Here is a 22,867-nt window from a genome sequence, read left to right on the forward strand (position 1 = left end):
TCTGTTAAATCGTAATGCAACAAGAAAAAGTACCACTACTACAACATTAAGATGGGGGCAAGTTGTTATCTTTCAATTTATACCCCTCGGGATTATTATTTCTGAACTATTTATTATTCATTCCCCTGATTTGCATACAAACTTAACATTATGCTATAGAATTATATGTTCTCATTTTACATTAAAATGTATTCTTAATAATGTTTTAGATGTTTGTATGGTATCCATCATGTGGCAATCCTTTAATGGTGATAATCAGTGATGTTTCGATTATATGTTGCTTATTAATTCACCGTGGTGATAATGTTCTGCCAAAAAACTATTCGTAGCTCTCTGTAATATGTCCCCCGTTTGACTATGAAATCACACTGCATTTTGAATGAATTTGTCATCTGTATGTGTGAGCATGCCAGCTGTGCTGTATTTTGAAAATAAGTATCTAGATATTGAATAAACATTTGCCATTCTACTTTAATGATATTGTTTCTTTTGATTGTATATTTTGGTGATTGAAATATCAGAAGATAAAAATTAATGTGGATTCAATCGAGGAGAGAAGCTGTAGAGAAGGATTGAGAGAGGGAGATGTTAGGAGGAAGAGAGATTAATGGAGAGTGAGGAAGATCAATTAAATTAGGTATGAAGTTTGATAGACAGTGAGGTGGATGGCAAGAAGAAAGAAAGGTGTGTGTGGGTGAGGGTGTATGGAAGTGTGTGTGTGAGAGAGAGGGGGAGGGGAGATAGAAGTGGACAGAGACAGAGAAATTGAATTACGTAGATTTGAGATACCGTAAGATATACGTGTAGATGGTAGGAATAAAGAAGGATGGTGTGTGTGGGGGGGGGGGTAAGCAGTTTGATTGTTAATTGATTGTATACATGCAAAGAATCTTTATTTATATGAATTGTGACTGTCAACTTATTGTATTGAAAGAGGAAGAAAATAAAATATTATTTAAAATAAAAAAGTGTGGGAGGGAGGGGGGGTAAGCAGTGTGTGGGGGGAGGGGGGTAAGCAGTGTGTGGGGGGAGGGGGGTAAGCAGTGTGTTGGAGGGGGGAGTAAGCAGAGTGTGGGAGGGAGGGGGTAAGAAGGGTTTGGGAGGGAGGGGGTAAGCAGTGTGTGGGAGGGAGGGGGTAAGCAGTGTGTGGGAGGGAGGGGGGTAAGCAGTGTGTGCGAGGGGGAGTAAGCATTGTTTGGGAGGGGGTAAGCAGTGTGTTGGAGGGATGGGGGGTAAGCAGTGTGTGGGCGTGAGAGAGAAGAATAGATGTTAATGGAGAGAGAGATTAAGAGAAAGGGGAAGAAATAAAATAAAACTGGGTAGATTTTAGAGACGGTGAGATTGATGGGGAGAATAAAGAAAGATGTGAGAAAGGGGGGGGGGGGTCAGTGGCGTACCGTGGGTCACGGCATTGGGGGGGCACCAGCAAAAATTTCGGGTCACTTAGGGAGCGCGAAAAGCGCGCTCAGTTGTCAGGTATACTGACCTAATAGAGATATTTTAAGGACATGCAGTGCCATCAAACGAATATTTATCTCACTGATTAAATAATGCGAGAGCGAAGCGCGAGCTGAAAATTTTTGATATTGAGGGCTAAAAATTGACATTATAAGCAAATTGTTTTGTAATCATGATACTTAACTGTCTCGTTAAACAAACATAAAATTTTTGTATATACTGACCCTAAACAAGGAAATTTTAAGTTTATATTTTAGAATCCATTAAGAGTATAAATATCTCACCAAAGTCATCTAATGCTAGTGCCATCCTTTGCTGATTTTGTTAGAATTACATCTAAACACAGTCATGAAGCACCTTTTGTAGTCATGTAATCATGATTTTCATACGTATCTTACTAATCAAATACTGCAAGCGCAAAAGCGCGAGCTGAACATTTAGGAAATATAGACCTGAAGAGGGGCATTCTAAGGGTTGTTTGTATGAATTCTGTAAGACCCTACGTTTTTTACTATCCAAACGATGCGAGCGCGAAGCGCGAGCTGAAATTTTTGTATATATTGACCCCAAAACATGGATATTTTAAGGACTATAGTTACGAATCCATTAAGTCAGAGTATACATATCTCACCATAGTCATCTAATGCGAGTGCCAAGCGCTTGCTGATTTTGTTAGAATTACATCTAAGCACATAGAGCAATTTTTAAGTTATTGTAATCATGATTATCATACGCATCTGACTAATGAAATACTGCGAGCGCGAAGCGCGAGCTGAAAATCTAGGAAATTCAGACATGAAGAGGGGCATTCCAAGGCTTGTTTGTAGGAATTCACTAAGACCCCACGTATTTCACTAACCAAATGATGCGAGCGCGAAGCGCGAGCTAAAATTTTTTGATATTCAGATCAGAAAAATTGACATTTAAAGGACTGATTTTAGGAGTTCATGAAGAGCAGAAATCTCACCAATCCACTATTGCGAACGTCAGCACGGACAGGAAATGTTTCATATTAAGACCTTAAAATAGGGCAATAACTTTCAGTAGTCATGAAAAAGAAGAATATATCACTACTTAAAACAATAATAACTCTAATTGCGAGGAAATATATTATTTTGTTGTATATTGATTTGAAAACAAGAGGCTTTAGTACAGCAGTTTTATATGTCTCGTTAAAAGTCTATGCGAGCACCAGGAACAATGAAGACACAATTAAGCAAATAATGTTTCATAAAGTTGTGAAAATGCTTCTTATGTTGTATAACATAATATAACACTATGATAAACAATTTCTTCTTTCCCCCACTACGTTTCTCTTCCTTTTTCTCCTTTTCCTCCTTTTCCTCGTTTTTTTTTTTTTTTTTGGCCAGCCGATGGGGGGGGGGCACGTGCCCCCCCCCCGTAGTTACGCCACTGGGGGGGGGTGGTTGGTTGATAGAGAGGGAGTGGGGGCTAGATAGGGGTGGGGAGTTGGACAGAGAGTAAATGATAGGAGAATAGCTAACATTCTGATAATGTCTGGGAGCAAAATTTCACACCCTTTTTTTGGGGGAGGGGTTCTGCAAACTAAACTGCAAATTAGGAGAGATTAAACACACACACATGCTCATGCCTTCCTGTAGCCGGTGTTATAAAGTCGGTAAGTTACCAACACCTCCCCTTTCAGGAGTATCTGATGGTGATTATTTAATTCTGAATATTAATAAAGCAATTTCCCCCCCCCAAAAAAAAAACAATAATATTAAAAATAATGATGATAATAACAATACAATAATGATGACAATAAAGAAATGAAAAAATAGTGATAAATAATAAATAAATAAATAAATAAATAAACAAAATACAAAAAAGATAGATACCATCTTCCAACTTCGGACCCCGTGTATGACAGCCAAATACCTTACCGCTGAGCCACACGAGCACAACACATAAAATATATTCATTTTAAGGCACCCAGCCAAGTTAGGTTTAAGAGCTATCTGGGCCTGCTGCGTACAGGAGGGCCCAGATAGCAACTGACGTTAGTGCAAAGTTTCTGACCACAAAAGTACCGGGTTCGATTCCTCATGTGTGTTTTTTTCTTTTCTCATAGCAAACAGCTTAGAAAACGACAAGCGATACATGTGAAGGATAGAGTGATACATGTATTTAAAAATGATCATCGGCGATGCAAAAAAAAATGCTAGAAGCAAGAGTCCATCAATCAATTCATCTCTGTTCCTTTCATCTAAAAAGAAGTTTAATTCCTTGTCCCCTCTCTTTCTTCATTTCAAACAAACTACTGTATGAAGTCTGGACTTGTTCATGAGGCTCGAATTGCTCTAGTTCAGCTCTGCAATTCAAATGGTCAAAGATGAAAATATGAAGGACTTTGCTGATGCATTTTTTTTTCCTTTCTTTATTAGGGCGGCTGACACTTGCAGCAGATTGAAGTATGACGGCCAGCTATACAGACCAATTTTTTACCATCAGGAGTTAAAGTCTCGTAATGCGATAGCTTACACTGTTATGCCACTTTTTATCTTGTTTTTCTTTTCTTTCACTTTTAAAATCACCCATATAGAACTACGCTCCCCCATCCACCCTGGTATTCATTTTTAGATATATCTGATTTCGTGTAGGCCCAAATCAGTTCAAAATCTTTGTATAACATCAAAACCCCAACCCATCCCCGCCTCTCCCCCAACAAACAATAAAAAAAGTAGGAAATGAAAGGAAGCGGGGATTGAACCCGGACCTCGTGTATGACAGCCAAATACCTTACCGCTGAGCCACACGAGTCCAACACGTAAAATATCTTTATTTTAAGGCACCCAGCCAAGTTAGGTTTAAGAGCTATCTGGGCCTGCTGCGTACAGGAGGGCCCAGATAGCTACTGACGTTAGTGCAAAGTTTCTGACCACAAAAGTACCGGGTTCGATCCCTCATGTGTGTTTTTTTTCCCCAAAAGCAAAGAGCCTAGAAAACGACAAGCGGTGCATGCAGGAAAGTGACATTTGAAATGGGCATTGGTGACGCAACGGATTCGTCTAGGTTTATTCCCTAAAAATGAATTTAGTCATTTCTCCACCCCTCCCCCTTTTTTCTTTCATACAAGCAGTTATTAGGGACTTTGTTGATGATTTTTTTTAGAGCGGCTTTTTTTAAACACTTGCAGTAGATTGAAGTACGACGGTCAACTAGACCGACTTTTTAGCCAGAATTGAAGCCTCGCCACGTAGTCGGATATCTGACACTTTTATGCCACTATTTATCTATTTTTCCCTTTAAAGTCACGCCCCACCCCTAGCCCCGCCCCTGCAGCACAGATATCTGATTTCGAGGAGGCCTCAATCAGTTCCGAATCTTTGTATTGCATCACAACCCCAACTCTTCCCCAAAACACCCCCCCCCCCAAAAAAAAAAGGAGGACCAGAAGCGTGGGAAGCTGGGATTGAACTCCGGACCCAGTGAATGATAGCCAAATACCTTACCGCTGATCCACACGAGTCCAACACGTAAAATATCTTTATTTTAAGGCACCCAGCCAAGTTAGGTTTAAGAGCTATCTGGGCCTGCTGCGTACAGGAGGGCCCAGATAGCAACTGACGTTAGTGCAAAGTTTCTGACCACAAAAGTACCGGGTTCGAATCCTCATGTGTTTTTTTTCTTTTCTCATAGCAAAGAGCTTAGAAAACGACAAGCGGTGCATGCAGGAAAGTGACATTTGAAATGATCACTGGTGACGCAAAGGATTCGTCTAGGTTTATTCCCTAAAAATGAATTTAGTCATTTCGCCACCCCTCCCCCTTTTTTTCTTTCATACAAGCAATTATTAGGGACTTTGTTGAATTTTTTTAGGGCGGCTTTTTTTAAACACTTGCGGAAGATTGAAGTACGACGGTCAACTAGACCGACTGAATTGAATCCTCGCCACGTAGTCGGATATCTGACAGTTTTATGCCACTATTTATCCATTTTTTTTTCTTTAAGGTCACGCCCCGCCCCTGTAGCACAGATATCTGATTTCGAGGATGCCTCAATCAGTTCCGAATCTTTGAATAGCATCACAACCCCAACCCATCCCCAAAACACCCCCCCCCCCAAAAAAAAAAAGGAGGACTAGAAGCGTGGGAAGCTGGGGATTGAACTCCGGACCCAGTGTACATGACAGCCAAATACCTTACCGCTGAGCCACACGAGCCCAACACACAAAATATCTTTATTTTAAGGCACCCAGCCAAGTTAGGTTTAAGAGCTATCTGGGCCTGCTGCGTACAGGAGGGCCCAGATAGCAACTGACGTTAGTGCAAAGTTTCTGACCACAAAAGTACCGGGTTCGAATCCTCATGTGTGTTTTTTTCTTTTCTCATAGCAAGCAGCTTAGAAAACGACAAGCGGTACATATGCGAGATAGAGTGATATTTGAAATGATCATCGGCGATGCAAAAAAAAAATGCATGAAGCAAAAGTCCAACAATCAATTCATCTCTGTTTCTTTCATCTAAAAAGAAGTTTAATTCCTTTTCCCCTCTTTTTCTTTCTTCCAATAAACTACTGTATTAAGTCTGGACTTGTTCATGAAGATCGAATTGCTCTCGTTCAGCTCTGCAAATCAAATGGTCAAAGATGGAAAAATGAAGGACTTTGCTGATTTATTTTTCCCCGGGATTTTTCCCCTTTTTCTTTTTAGGGCGGCTGACACTTGCAGCAGATTGAAGTATGACGGCCAGCTAGACCGATTTTTTACCGTCCGGAGTTAAGGTCTCGTAATCAGATAGCTTACACTGTTATGCCATTTTATCTTGTTTTTCTTTTCTTTCACTTTTAAAGTCACGTATATAACAGGGGCCGCGGAACCGGGGGGCTTCAGCCCCCTCCCCCATTTTTTTCCAAAACCGTGTACCAAAACGCAAAAATTACCATACGATTGTGATTTCTAGCATGGTCAGCCCCCCACTTTTAAAACCGTTACGCGGGCCCTGTATAATTACCCCCACCCCCCTCACCCCGGTATTCATTTTCAGATAAATATGATTTCGAGTAGGCCCTAATCAGTTCAAAATCTTTGTATAACATCACAACCCTAACCCATCCCCGCCTCCCCCCCCAAAAAAAAAAGAGGAAAGGAAAGGGAGCGAGGATTGAACCCGGACCTCGTGTATGACAGCCAAATACCTTACCGCTGAGCCACACGAGTCCAACATGTAAAATATTTTTATTTTAAGGCACCCAGCCAAATTAGGTTAATGAGCTATCTGGGCCTGCTGCGTACAGGAGGGCCCAGATAGCAACTGACGTTAGTGCAAAGTTTCTGACCGCAAAAGTACCGGGTTCGAGTCCTTATGCGTGTGTTTTACTCAATGCAAAGAACGACAAAGACAAACGACAAATGTACTGCGGCAAAGGTAACATTTTTAATTGATATTATGGGTTTTTTTTGGGGGGGGGGTGTTTTTCAGCTGGAATTTTAAAACTGAATTTCCCTGAATTCAAATCCTCATTTTGATGAGTATGAATTTGTTTGGTCGATTACCCTGAAATGTATTCATAAACTTTGAGCGGATGGTATAAAGACGGGTGTCTCGAACAGGAAACTATAAGTTTATGAATATAGGCCTATATAATTTGTATGTTTAATTTTGTGGACGATAATCATCCGGGATAATCATGCCAGCCAATGGTCATCAAAGAGAGTAATTTTGCTTAAAAGAAAAAACTAATAAAACCGCCCCTTATCCCTCTCTCTGTGTACCCCCCTCCCTTCTTAATCATGCTCTCCTCTCCTTTTATAGATCTATCCTTATTGTCATTCGACTTTCTCTATCTTCTTTCTCTCTCTCTTCCTCCATCTCCCCCTCTCTCGATCTCACCAGTGGCGTACGCAGGGTGTGGTTGCAGGGGTTCAACCCCCCTAAAAAAAATCGAAGATCTTCTGTTTTTAGCTACAAAACGGCCTAAAATTCATGGTAAAGACCTTTTGTTTTTTTGCTTGTCAATTTTTTTTTGGTGGGAAATGACCTAAAATTTGGGGATGTCAACATTTCATTCAGCTTGAACCCCCACCCTTCAAAATCCCGCGTACGCTACTGTAGCTCACTATTCTATTTTCATCGTTCTCCCCCTCCACATTTTTCATCTTCCACTTTCTCCTGACCCTTTAATTCAATAATTTATATTTCCGTCTTCTTATATTGCCATGAAATAATATTTGTACCTTTTACATGTGACTGTTTGAGTTAATGTTAAAGGCCATCTTTTTTAAAAAAGCTTGTTTGTCCCTTTAATCCTGATAAAGACTGTTAACCGACACCTGCATCATCCCTTCTGCGGTCCTCTGTTCCACCTTTATTAGAAATATAACAACTGATTTTTTTAAATATATTTCCTTAGTTTTTATTCATTTACTTATTTACTTATTCATTTATTTATTTATTTATTTATTCATTCATTCATTCATTCATTCATTTATTTGGGAGATTGATTTGGTTTATGTTTTGCTTTCATATTAAATGTATTTTGTATAGTTTTACTACTGTACTACTAAGCCTCTGTCAAGATTATGTTATGTGCTTGTTATCATGTCAATCCCTTTTTTTTGGGGGGGTGCTTTTATTAAGTGGTAATAATGCCCCCCCCCCAAAAAAAAAAAAAAAAAAAAATAACAAAAGGAACTAAGCAAAATGTTCAGCATTTTGCTAATAGGATATTCTGTCATACAAATGGTAAATAAATACATAAGGAATGATTAAATCAAGTTTGAAATGCTTTTATTTGCCCATTTTATTATGATGCACCTAGCAGGCCAGGGATACCTAGATTATTCAGTTATCTTATTTTTTTTTATTTCCAAAAATAGAGAGGAAACAGAGACACAGGAAGCGATGCGCTAATCTAACAACCAACGCAAACTTCTAAAAATATTCATATTGTGCTTGTGGGGATGTAGCGACTGATGTTGGTTATGATGATTGAATTCGGGTTGTTTTATTAGAAGGACATGACATTTCTCATTTCCTTTTCCCTATAAGAAATGACATGATTATAGAGACGTATTGTCTAGGAATGAAACTTAAAGATTTTGTGCTGCTACCATGATCGGAAATCCCAGGAAGGAAGCGTCCCCGTACCCAAAAAAATAGGAGGGGACACAATGTCGAATGTCCCCCTACTATTTTTTTTATGATGGAAAGTCAAAGAGATACATCATTCAAAATCGAAATGTATTTTGGACGATATGACCTTACTTTTTGGGTGAGAACCCTTTTCTTTGTGTTAGTCAAATTTTCCAGTCCCTGGTCCCTCCTACCTTTGGGAGAGATTTCAGCCCTTTGGTGCTGCTACTATGGGAGTTGGAGGAGATGCAGATCCATGGGAGGTATAAGGGGTTCTGAGCTGTGTAATGAAGACAGAGTAAATCAATTTGATCTCCATGAAATTAAGCTAAGTACTATAATCAAGCCTATATTTATATAATTAAGTACAACTCTGTAATGATATTGGCCAAATATATATTGCAACATACACTATATCTTTATGTTACAGAAAGATTGTATCTCAAATGGAGATACGATTTGTTTTGGTAAATTGCCACTTGGTCTACTCCCAATGAGTACACTTCCCATTTGGTCTCATCTCAGTTGGTCTAATCCCAGTTCGCCTACAATCATCTACTAGCCACTTGGTCTAATTACCATGCATGTGGCCCATTTACCAATTTTGACTTATTTCCAGTTAGGCTATAGGCCTTCCAAATTTGTGTCTCATATCCACTTGGTCTAACACCACTTAGACTTAAAACCATCGTTTGAACCCATGGTTTATGCAGATTTCTTGTATAAATTACACTTATACTTACCGTGTCTATCAAAAAATGTTCAATGCTGATGCACGCTTTTGTCACAGTGCGCCAAACTGACGCCTGTTGCTGTGGATATTCATGAGTCCACTCTTCAAACAGTGGACTCCTTATTAAAGTAGCGTACTCAACCACGACAACAGGCGTCAATTTTGTGCACTGTGACAAAAGTGTGGATCAGCATTGGAAATCTTTAACAGCGGTAGTAAATAAAGCGTAATTTATGCAAGAAATCTGCATAAACCATGGGTTCAAACAATGTTTTTAAAAACCACCTTTGTGAATTTGGGCCTATATGAACGAAATCATAAGAGACAAATTGGTAATTAGACCAACTAGGTATAAGACTAAATTTCAGACATACCGACGGGGCATTAGACCAAGTTTGATGGCTCGACAAAATGGTCATTAAGACCATATTGATTGTAGACCTAGTGGAATTCATCATGACAGTGTCAGATGATCTGAGAATTATACCATCTGCTAGTAGACCAACTAGATACAAACTTCTAATTTTACTTTTCATTGTGTTAAGGGGGGATAATGTGGTTGTAATTTTATACACATTGATTTCTTTTCATTCTTCCACCATTCTTTTGAACTGAAATAATGCCTTCTAACTATGAAATTTGCCTGGAAATTTTGATGTGTTATAATTAAACTCTAATGGCAGTAGAGATGGATGGGGAGAGATATAGTTCAATCATTCTTGGTGACCATCAAAGACAGTATTGCACAGTAGACAGATGGGGGCATTTAGACAGGTTTGACTGTATTTAAACATATCAAAACTTATTGAAACGATTGTAGAAATAACACAAAAAAATATCTGAATATGAATATGACATTGTAAAAAGATCTAAATTAAAAAAAATAATTTTATTTCTTTTATACATCTTTACATACTTGTCAATTTACAAGTAAAATGGCATAACAAGGTACGTTAAAAATAATTTGTAACATCCTACATAAAGAAAAGAAAAGAATTACCGGCATTATCAAGAAATAGGGAACCACTGTTCACTTAGAACAGCAGCGCTTTATTCAGTCACATCAGCTCCCTAGTTCCCCCTCCATTCACTTGTACACAAGTCTGCACTTACAAACTGATGAGCGGTTCTCTTAACCATGATTTGGCCAGATTATTTAATTTCACAATTTTGATGAATCTGTCAGCTTTTTCTCTCTAAAGAGGTTCAATATGACACCCCTTTTGATAGTGGCCATTTAAAAGGCCTGTACCAGCCGCACAGAAACATTGTTAGCACTATTAAACAGGGTGCCAACAGTGAGCCTAGTCACATCTTTTGGATTGTGATGCCAAACATTGATCAAAGAAGTCTATGGGAGATAAAATTCATGAAAGGGTTATTATTTTTCTTTCTAATTGGTCTGCTTCATTAATTTAGGGTTCAATTTAGTTGTTAAATGGTCTGCAATAATTTCCATCGAAAAATAAAACAATGAAAAACAAAAGATGAAAAAACAAAGAAATACATAAATTCTAAAAACAAAGAAATACACAAGGAAAAAATAGGCTTTTGCACTTTTTCTTTGTGGTAACCTTTAAATTAGATTACAAAGATAACATCTGGAAAAAAGGAGAAAATTTGAAGTGAAATTCGGTGTTAAATAGGCAAATAATGTTTTTTTTCACAATAAATTTGCATATTTCATTCATAATAAATAAAAAATAATAATTTTCAGAATTTTTTTATACTGGCTTGTAGGTTATGTGGTAAAGAATGTGCGTGCCAAATTTCGGTGCGACCATGCAAACAGCGACCGAGATCAGAAGGCGGCCATCATGCCGCCCCCCCCCCCCTCCTCAATACATCTCAAATAGCCCCGTCCTTTAAGGGTTAACTTCTGGTCACAACACCTACTTTAAGCATGCTTTATCACTGTCCAAAATTTGTATAACAGACAGTTCATAATTATAGGAAATGCCACTAAATATGGAAAATTTGGGATTCATTTTTGGAAATCTTTTTTTTTTTAGCTGTAGAAACACTGTACTCAATAAAATTAATGAGTAGAAGAATATGCTCAACTTCAATTCCTAATCCTACAAAAACTCAGCCAATAAGGTGTTGTTATAAGAAACTCACAATCGCAAGTAGAATAAAGGTCTAAAGATTGAAAACTCACCTTGCAATTAATAACAAATTTGCAATTGAGTTGACCTATCAATTGAGAATTAGCCATAGAATGTGGAATTTGAAAATAAGATGCAAGACCCTATCATTAATAATTATACTTGCTTATATAGCGCTTAATACTTATTTTGTCAGAAGTCATTTCAAGGAATAAATTCCTGCTGGTACCCATTTACCTCACCTGGGTTGAGCACATTGTGGATCAATTACACAAATGAAATACATGTATTCCACCTGTTGATGATATTGATGAAATATAAATTGTGGCATTTCATGAAAGGACATGTCAGTCTTTTATCCGACACATCCTGTTTTATCCGACAGTTACCATAGTAACAGTGCTTCTGAGCCAATCAAAAGAAAGGAAAGTTGTCAGATCTGATGACTTTTTGTCGGACAAAAATATTGTTGAAACGCTACCAAGAAGTCCAGAAAACAATGAACATGAAAGGTCAGACATAATAGTCACATTACATTTAATGCTACCCATACGAAAAGGACGGCTGTTTCATAAATTTGTTAAAATAAGAAATTTGCTGCAACAGTTTTAAGCTACTGAAATCAATCAATTTGATTGGCTGACAATATATTTGCTATAGAAATTGTGCATTTGTTATTATTATAACAAGTCTTTGTGAAACTAGACCCATCTTGAAATCACAGGATAAACCAGTTGAACAGAAAAATTGAGAATGGACAACAGGGTCCCCCGTCTTACAAAGAGTTACGATTGCTCCAATCAATCATAACTCTATGGACATCCATCAGTGTCATAATTTTTTCTACAGGAAATTTGCAAAATGTCATTTGTAATCAAAGGAGAACACCCAAGATTGTAAAGAAATCAATGAATTTATGGATATGCATTCATAACTAGAAATTTTTGGAACAAACATGCATTTTATATGTTAACTCTTCTGGCTTTCCATAGTTGAGATTGATTGGATCAATCACAACTCTTTGTAAGATGGGCCCCTGAAGTATCTTGTTTCTGGTATAAGTCTACCCATTCTTTGTTTAAATCAGTCTCATCTCATCATACAAAGGGGTCATTTCATACAATTATCAAACCTTTTTGTACGTCCAACCCCCATTTTTCTCAAGTTTTAATTCACCTCATAAACTGACCACGTCATGGTCATTTGAGAACTTTACGAGTTTAGGGGAAGGTGGGGTAAGTTGAGCCTTTTTTTTCATGTTAGAACTTTTATATAATTCATAATCTTGTAGAAGTACCTTGCCTTGAAATCTAAATCTTGGGAAAAATTGTTGCCTATATATAACATTTTACCCCCACACTGAAAATCACCTTTGACAAAAAGAAAGTCAATTGGCTCAAATTGCCCCATCTACAGGGTAGGTTGAGCCACAAAAATTATGAACAAAAGATATGGGACAAGAACCATCATGACAATTTTTAATTCAAAGTCTTTTCACTTGCTAATTTTCTATGAATACTAACATCCTTAAAAAGTAAAACAACTTTCTTGTGAATTTGGTCCTTTCTGCCTGCATATCAATGGCTTTCAACATTTTTTTGCCCCATGATGGCTGGCTCAACTTACCCCAGTACGAACTTAATGTGATATTTTCACTTCCACACATTTCTTATACATCCATCATGTAAAAGACTATGACAAGAATGAGGATTCATACCTGGAACTAATAATATTTTTCTTATAATAATAATAATATAGGGTATTTATATTGTGCACTTATACACATTGTTAGGTGCTCAAGGCGCTCCTATATTACCCGGCTAAGCTAGGCGTTCATAGCGCACACATCTTTTTAAGGAATTACTTCCTACCGGTACCCATTTACCTCACAAGGGTTGAGTGCAGCACATCGTGGATCAGTTTCTTGCTGAAGGAAATTACGCCATGGCTGGGATTCGAACCCACGACCCTCTGTTTCAAAGTCCGCAGACTAATCCACTGGGCCACAACGCTCCACTCGCTCTTATGTCTGTGTTATATTTAAAAATGCATGTGGGTAAAAAGCGCTTATCTATTTCACACCTCTTTTTACTTTTTTTTCACTGAAATTTGTATTTTTCCCTCTCAAAAATTGTTTTTTGTTTTAACATTGAAAACGATGTGGTGGAGTTGAGGCTTCTGCAATGGGTCATCAATGTATACGGCACCATCGCAATGTCTTACTCATTTATTATCGGCCGGGGGGGGTGGCTCATCTTACCCCTATGCTCACCTTATCCCGCCTTCCCTGTTGTAAGAACAAGAAATCAGAGACAGAAAATCTAATAAAGGTCCTACATATAGGGGGTCGGATGTACATATGCTATGGAATTGCCCAAAGGGTAGCATTTCATAAAACATATTTTTAGAAAAATCTTAATTTAAATCGAGTGTAAACCTCAGGGGTGTGAGTGGTCACAAATAAGAAAATCTGAAAAAAGCTGAAGAGTGTTGAAAAAGTCTGAAATAGAAAGAGCTCCCATACTGTTTGTACAAAGAAAAGCTACAAATAAGCTTGAATTAAACTGAAAATCAAAACAAAAAAATCTGAAATCAGCTAAAAATCTGAACTCTCACACCCCTGAAACTTATCAAATACAAGGAATTCAGTACAGTTGTCTGAATAAGTCACTGATTAATTTGAATATTGAAACATTTTCTTAATGACAACAACTCTCAATAAACGAAAAGTTTGACACCTGCTGTGGTTGAGTGGTCTGGCCACAGTACTTATGCCTGTGAGCCAGGCATGTACTCTTTTTTTCTTCTCTTCGACACTGCTCTTTTATCCTGCATTCAAATAAATGGAAATGCTTTATGCATTATTGGTAACTAGGTGTGCACTTGTTTAAAAAAAAAGAAAAAAAAAAGATCACCACCACAGACTGTTCACCTCAACAGTGCCTTAGAACTGTTTAGAATTGCATGATCAGTTGTGTGTGCATGCTCTCCACTCAAGGGGGGTATTCAGATCAGGCGTAATCCTATTGCTCATACTGCTGACTAACTTTGGATGTAAGTTTAAGTTTGTAGTCTTATGCACCACTTATGCACATTCTTCATTCCCTATGCATCACTCGACCTGACACCATTATCAAATTCACCTTGCTGGGCAAATTATGTATTTCAACAACGTCTGGCTTGGATTCTTGTTTTTGAAGAACACCTTTCTCCACTCCCTGAGGAAAAATCCAGCTGGCCACTCCATGAGGATCAATGAAGTTGGCCTACTTATGGTTGCTACATCACTGCTCATTGATGACCACCATTGTTTGCAGCCTTCTACACAAAGCATGCTCATACTCCACTCCCTGAGAAATATCTCAGCTGGCCACTCCATGAAAAATAATCTAGCTGGCCCACTTATGGTTGCTACATCACTGCTCATTGCTGATCACCGTTGATTGCAGTTTAAACACAAAGTACGTACATACTCCACTCCCTGAGGAGCATTTAAGCATTTCTTTTTTTTAAAGCCCCTGTACATAACAAAGCTGGGCAGACTACAGCACCGTGCTCATCATATCGCACAATCTCCTGTCACGCTGATCAGCTTCCGGCCGACTTGCCAACACCCTTCGGCATCTTCTTGCTTGATCCATCCTCCAACTCCTTGGCCTTGTAGTAGTGGGGAGCTGCTTCAAGAAGCCAACCATTCTCAATCTCAATCACCTACATCATAGAATACACAAAGAAGATTTGAAAGATAAAGGCCAGTTGTGATTTCACGATTTGAAAAAATGAATTCAAGCAGAATATGGGGAGCGTTTCATGAAAGGACTTGTCAGACGTTTTATCCGACAAGTCCTATTTCATCCGACAGTTACTATAGCAACATTGCTTATCAGCCAATCAAATTCAAGGAAAGATGTCAGATCTGACAACATGTCAGACAAAAATGTTGATGAAACACTCCCCAGATCAAATATCCCCCAAGTGTTTGTATGTATGAGTAAAATATATGCGCCAAAGGATTCCTAAAGACATTGTACAAATTGCTGAGAAATAAGCGAAATGGTACTATTCTTGCTAGATGTTTGATTTCTTTTTCCAATCAATAATAATAATACATTGTCCCACATGTGCTTATATGTGTTGGCTGTCATTAGTGTGATAATTTTTAAACTTAGATTTCCCAAAGTTCAGTTGATGCAAGTATACCAAATCTACATGTAGATCTACAAAGATAAGGAAACATTTACTTTGGTTTTGCTGACTTTCTCATGAAACCAGTGTTTACTGCAATTACATTTATTTCTGTTAAAATACTATGAAACTGAAACTGTATACAGTACAATGTTTGTAGACTGCTGACGGGAGAAAATTAAAGCGGTTTTATAAAGAGATGGTTTCTATACACAGATTCCTTTTATACATGATTCAATGAAAAAAACTAATGATGGGAAACCAAAATTCAGGGTCCCGTAACACAAAAGGTTAGCGATTAATCGTACGCTTGATTTTTAAGAATGATTGTACATTGTAGTCAATGGAATTAATCGTAGAAATATGTTCTACAATCATTGCTAAATTTTGTGTTACCGGCCATTGGTCTTTACATACAGGCAGTTGCTCTAGTAGGTTTAACTGTATCACATGTTGACTCTCAACTTTCACTTTCATTGCATATCCAGGTAAATATAGATTAATACATTTCTAGTCATTATAAAGATGCTAGTGCAATCGTATTAAAAGTCATACCTTGTAAACTTGTACAAAGCAAATATCTATTGTGCGCATATTTAGTCTTGGTACTTTTGTTAAAATACAAGGGAAACTTTTACAATCTTGGCACCCTTATGCATTTCTAGTCATTATTAAGATGCTAGTACAATTGCATTAAAAGTCATACCTTGTAAAATTGTACAAAGCAAATATCTATTGTGGGTATATTCACTCTTGGTACTTTTGTTAAAATATGAGTGAAACTTTTACAATCTTGGCACCCTTGTACATGTAGATACCTAACGTCATATTTGGGAACGCTCTCTAACATACAGATCTCACATTGTTGAAAACACTACGGACAGAACTTAACAGCAGTATGTTTTTGTCTTTAAGAGTACCGGTAATGGCGATCTGAGAATAAGAAGCGCTTAGAAATTGCTTTTTTACACCTATCGGCTCAAATTCACAAATGGTTTTGAAAACTCATGGTTGAGTACATGGTTTATGCAGATTTCCTGTATAAAGTATGCTTAATTTGCCACGTATCAGGTGCGTGTATAAAAAATTCCAATGCTGATGCGCGCTTTTGTCACAGTGCAAATTGACGCCTGTTACCATGGTTAGATACGCTATTTTATTCTTGAGTCCACTGTTTGAAGATTGGACTCATTAATTCATAACAGTGGACTCATGAATAAAATAGCATGGATAACCACAGCAACAGGCGTCAGTTTGGGGCACTGTGACAAAAGCGTGCATTAGCATTTGACATTTTTTATTATACGCAGTAAAATAAGCATTATTTATATAGGAAATCTGCATAAACCATGGACTCAACAGTGGGTTTTCAAAACCACCTTTGTGATTTCAGACCATCTAATTTGGAACTGAGTTAAATATTACACATACTTTTTATTTTAAGAAAAATGAAAGGTGAGAAGAGTAATTTTCATAAGATATACCTGTCTCATGAACTCCTTGGTTGTAAAGACGAGCTCGTGATAAATCAGCCATCTTGGTTGCTCTTCAAACAAACTACTATTAGGATGAACCATGACTGTCTGTTGGTGCTTGACTGTCTTGTAATTACCTCCCTTACTGAAGCGTGCAGTATGATAGAAGAAACCAGCAGTGATAGCCTGAAATATTCAATGATAGGGTAATAGTACATATCATTGTGCACTCAATCAGAATACTAATATTTCCTATCAAACTGTTATTAGATGGAATATGACTGTTTGTTGGTGCTTGACTGTCTTGTAATTACCTCCCTTACTGAAGCGTGCAGTATGATAGAAGAAACAGGCAGTTTTAGCCTGAAATATTCAATGATAGGGTGATAGTAAATATCATTGCACTCAATCAGAATACTAATATTTCCTATCAAACTGCTATTGGGATGAGTCATAAATATCTGCTGGTGCTTGATAGGTTAATAGAAAACTATTCCTAAATAAGATGAACCATGGTAGTCTCCTGGTGCTGGACCCATCTTGTAGTTAAATCCCTAAGTGAAGAATACAATATAATATAAGAAACCTTTGGGTGTTTCAGAGATTTAAGTGTGACTTTATGTTGCTCTTAAATTTCAGCGCGTGCGGTAGGCTATAAAACCTATCTCCGCATTGGTCAGATCATGCACACGGGATGAACTCTATCGTGTAACCATCAACCAGATTATGTGGCAAACATAATGTGCGTGTTGGAAATTAAGCACGATACTAAGTCACAATGAAATCTTTGTGAAACACCCCCCTAGCATGAATATCTAATGAAAGGAAACAAGATGTCAACTCAGAGCTAAATCAATGCATGGGAAAAGTAGTGAAATTTCTACCTTTCTGATGACAACACTGTCCATTCCGCAACTGACAATCTCCATCTCGACTCTCTCCATGAGCCCCTGGAGTTGATCGCGAACATCCCGTGCCCTTCTCATCGATCGATGCTGGATGAAGTTCTCAAAGCACCATTGAGTCGAGAAGCCAGTCTCCACCCACTGCACAGGGAGGAAAGAAATAAAATTCATTTACAAAGACTAATGCAATGATGATGATGGTGGTGATGATGGTAATGTTGATGATGTTGATGATAATGATGGTGATAATAGTGATGATAATGAAGATAATCGTGGAACATCCCCACTTTCCTTTTTCTTATGTTATGTAATGAAATCATAATTTTTTTCAGACATGTGTAAGTGGTGTGTCTCTTTTATAATGAAATAAGTTGCAGCAATGAATATCTAATGCACTAAATTAGTTGTCAATCCAATTTTTAAAGTTCTTGGTAGAAAAACATTGAATAAACCTTATTTGATATAATAAAATACAAAAGAACAAGTGGGGATATGACATCATCAAATTGCTCATTGAATATTCATGATGGCATGCCTAGAACTGTTTCACCGGAATAATGCAAATATTAAAAATGTCATAATTTTGTTATTCCTTGTCCAATTTTGATCAAACTTTCAGCGTTTGTCTAATCTTTTTCTCTATCTGTTCAAATCATAACATTTTCAGTGCAGAGCATCCCTTTAATATTCTATGTAAATGTAAGTGACCAGCAAACAACACATTCCAAACCTCAATAATACCTGATCTTAAATCTAACACAAACACGCACAGCCATATCATTAGTGACAAACCTGTAATATATAGTGTGTCGATAAAATGTACTCTACTCACAATGAGCAAACTAATATACAGTACAAGCCCCTCACACTGTGTGCGAGATGGCTAGCCATTCGTATTAGTAATAAAATAATGATAACAAGGCAAACGCCAAGCGTTGTCTCGCCTGCATATTGCAGTCATGAAGAGACTGCATGTCAAATCTGAAGGGTAACATTTAAGAAACTTTGACAGCTTTTCTATTGTACCATTGGCAAATTTGTGTGAATATTATACATGATGCCAAGAACTATAGCTCATCAAATAAATAACAACAGTTTTTAAAGAATAAACAAGTAAAATATAAAATCTGGTTCAGGTATAGAGAGTACTGAGTTCTGAAGTAAAATGTTAGTGTTAAAAAGTATAAAATTATAAAGTTCATGTCATTAGAGGAACAAAGTAGTGTGAAAGTTCATTGACCTTTGACCTTATTCACATTTGACTCATATTCGAACTTGACCTGTGCCTTCAGGAGATGGACCTCTGGTATGAATTTGGCAATCCTACCTCGAAGATATAAAAAGTTATTATGTGTACAACACAGCACAGTGCCAGTCATAGAAAGTTCAATGACCTTTGACCTTAATCAAATTCAACTCACATTCAAACTTGACCTGCACCTTCAAAAGATGGACCTCTTGTATGAATTTGGCAATCCTACCTAGAAGATATAGAAAGTTATTGTGTGTACAGCACAGCACAGTGCCAGTCATGGAAAGTTGATTGACCTTTGACCTTATTCAAATTCAGCTCACATTTGAACTTTACCTGCACCTTCAAGAGATGGATCTCTGTAATGAATTTGGCGATCCCACCTCGAAGCTGTAGAAAGTTATTGTGTGTACAACACAGCACAGTGCCAGTCATGGAAAGTTCATCGACCTTTGATCTTATTCAAATTCTACTCATTTTCGAACTTGACCTGTGCCTTCAGGAGATGGACCTCTGGTATGAATTTGGTGATCCCACCTCGAAGATATAGAAAGTTATTGTGTGTACAGTACAGCACAGTGCCAGTCATGGAAAGTTCACTGACCTTTGACCTTAATCAAATTCAACTCACATTTGAACTTGACCTGCACCTTCAAGAGATGGACCTCTTGTATGAATTTGGTGATCCCACCTTGAAGCTATAGAAAGTTATTGATAGTACAACACAATTGTTGACGACGACGACGCCGGAAATAGTGATACCTGTCTCTCGCTCCGCTACGCAAACGAGACAAAAATAACGATAATAATAACATCTTTTAAACATAAAGATTTTCAGCAACCTACCCCAAGATCTGCCACATTCAACTAATCAATATTCTACGTCAGGCTGTAGATCACACTTACTGTTCAATAGCTTATTGCAGAACAAATATTTCTTGAATATCAAATAACTATTCACTACCAAGTCATTAATTAACATATATTTCTAGCTAATAATAATTGAGAATCTCTGTTAGTTTGCTTGCTCTTGACTTGGTTAGGATTGATAGGTCTATATTTTCTGAATGATCATCTCTTACATGTAACATGACCTTAAAAATAACAGTTCCACTTAATTATTTAAATGCCAATTGAGAAGTTATATCCTAAGCACATGTATATAATACAAATCAAATCCCATATGGCTCCCTAAATAAAATGTGTGTCAAACATCATCATTCCACCTTCATAACTTTTCTTCTCTCTCTCTGTTTTTAAAGTATATACCTGTTTTCTAAAATCAATGCTTTTATTTAATTTTCCCTTGATATTATTTTTTTTGTAGTCTCCATTCTGCAACTTCAAATGATATTAGGAACATTGTCTATTGCATTATTATATTGCACTATTGTATCATTCATGTTTTCTTACTATTTTCTTGCTTATCAAAATTAATATAGGCCTATTTATTTTGAGAGTGAAAAACAAACTGAAACTGAAACACAAACACTCAACATTGCAACACTTCCTTCAGTACACTGTTTTTTTTTAGTTTTCTCTGAATTTCATTATTCTATTCTATTTACAGAAAAGGTGAATACAAATACATGTAAAAAGTCTTTCCTCATCCTTTCTGTGGTATATTGGTCCACTTAAAGGACAAGTCCACCCCAACAAAAAATAGATTCAAATAAAAAGTGAAAAATCCAACAAGCCTAATACTGAAAATTTCATCAAATCGAAAGTAAAATAAGAAAGTTATGACATTTTAAAGTTTCGCTTAATTTCACAAAACAGTTATATTCACATCTTCGTCAGTATGCAAATGAGGAGACTGATAACATTACTCAATATTTTTTGGTATTTTATTATGTGAAATATGAAATACTCCATTTTTTCCATTTTCAAGTGAAACAATGATTAATTCCTCCCTGAACATGAGCAATTAGCAATGTTTAATACTATATGGTTCAATCAAGTTGGTCCTTATTGTCAAATATGTAAAAATGAAATATTGTATTCAAACAATAAAAAAACAAAGAAATAGTGAGTGAGGGACATCATCCACTGTCTCATTTGCATGTCATTGAGTTGTGCATATCACTGTTTTGTGAAAAATAAGCAAAAACTTTAAAATGTTATAACTTTTTTATTTTATATCCGATTTCAATGAAATTTTCAGCACAATGCTTGTTTGATTTTTCTCTATTTATTCAAATGGGCAATTCCACAGGTTGGTGGACATGAGCTTAAAAATTCAAATTCAATATTTTCTTGAATTTTTTGATACTTTAAGTCCTTCATACATGATAGTTTCAGGAACAAGAAATAAAAAGTTTATTTTCATATGTATACTTTGGAAAAAAATGGTCAAAAGTTGTGTCTTCCATTGTGTACCAAAATACAAGAAAAATAGTGAAATATGAAATATGCCTTATTACCATTTTGTTATTGCAACAACATACCACTTTATATATTTCTGAAGTTTAGAAGAGTCAAATTACTTAAAATACACAACCGCTTTTCAAGTAAATTTGTAGTACTCATTCAAAAATGAATATTGCAACCTGCTCAGGTGATGTAACGTGAGTAACCAAAAAAACTGACTTTGTTTTCTGAGAGAAAAATTCTTCACAGTTAAATGGTGGGATTTTAAATTCTCTTCCTTCAAACAATCTTTGACACAGTGATGACTATCAAAATCATTAAAAGTACAATTTTTCTTATAAAAATGATGAAGAAAAACTGTAACGTGAGTAACTTTGTAACGTGAGTAACCATCATATAATGTGAGTAACCAGTAAAAATTATTCAGTTCGGTAACATTTTCTGTGGGATGTCTAGTTTTAAGTCTCATGGTGAGCTGTGACATTATTTTTGATTAATTAAAAGCAAAATGAGGGTACATCTCTTTGATGCGACTCTTTGTTCATCGAAATATCAGTGGTCATACAATCACACAAAAAATTGAATATTAGTAGAAGTATTCACAATGCGAGAGTGCATTAGTAAGACTTGGTTTTGATTAACCAAACTTTAAAGAGTGTTCGAAGAACACATTGAATGCCCTTACCTGTAACCCTATCTAGGCCGGGGTATTTTGGGAGTTGATATGGCCCAGGGGGGGGGAGGGAGGGGGGGGGGCTCCCAGGCCCCCTTGAGATCTCGGCCATTGGCCACACGATCACGCCAAAAATTTGTGTGCAGGTTGTCTTGGACATATCTACAATACTATACAGTAATTTATTTCATGCAAATTGGTATTAAGCGATTATGCTAATTTATGCATAATTAGTAAGCAAAATCATACGTTTCCCTCCTACTCCCTAATAAAGCTCCAATTGTTCCAATTTTTGGTATAAAATCTCTTTTTGATGTTCCTAGCAATGAATTTTACACACATTATGGAATTTTTAATGACATGTGTGTTGTTAACCATACATGGACAAAATGTAACGTGAGTAACCGTAACGTGAGTAATCATATTATATGCACCCCAAGTAAAAACCATGTGTTCTTTATTTTTTTAATTATATACAAAGTTTGTCTTCCTAATATACTTCTTTGAAATGGATATAATCAACTTTCATAAAGGCCTTGAATGAGGAGACTTTTCACTTATGTCGACTTTTCATTTTATGCATGTCCAAATCATGTAACGTGAGTAACCGACAC

The 22,867-nt window shown here is 36.9% G+C and overlaps 1 protein-coding gene across 1 annotated transcript; it reads right to left on the reverse strand.

Annotated features, from left to right (window-relative positions):
• Positions 1–13,339: 13,339 nt before the first annotated feature.
• On the reverse strand, positions 13,340–18,113 carry LOC121428516 (pre-mRNA-splicing factor ATP-dependent RNA helicase DHX16-like). The gene is made up of 3 exons (XM_041625195.1): positions 17,938–18,113; positions 17,063–17,239; positions 13,340–15,104 (listed from the first exon to the last, which is right to left on the reverse strand). Exons 1-3 carry the CDS (start codon positions 18,037–18,039, stop codon positions 14,982–14,984), a joined length of 402 nt encoding a protein of 133 aa, XP_041481129.1. The 5' UTR covers positions 18,040–18,113; the 3' UTR covers positions 13,340–14,981.
• Between the last annotated feature and the right edge of the window lie 4,754 nt (positions 18,114–22,867).

This window comes from Lytechinus variegatus, chromosome 15 (assembly GCF_018143015.1).
Source record: "Lytechinus variegatus isolate NC3 chromosome 15, Lvar_3.0, whole genome shotgun sequence".
Taxonomy (NCBI): domain Eukaryota; kingdom Metazoa; phylum Echinodermata; class Echinoidea; order Temnopleuroida; family Toxopneustidae; genus Lytechinus; species Lytechinus variegatus.

Excerpts from the sequence above, each read along its gene's own strand:
- LOC121428516 (XM_041625195.1), bottom strand. The coding sequence starts at position 18,039 with ATGAGAAGGGCACGGGATGTTCGCGATCAACTCCAGGGGCTCATGGAG. Across the intron at positions 17,240-17,937 it reads ACAGTGTTGTCATCAGAAAG|GCTATCACTGCTGGTTTCTT; the intron begins GTAGAAATTTCA and ends TGAATATTTCAG. Across the intron at positions 15,105-17,062 it reads CCAAGGAGTTCATGAGACAG|GTGATTGAGATTGAGAATGG; the intron begins GTATATCTTATG and ends TCTATGATGTAG.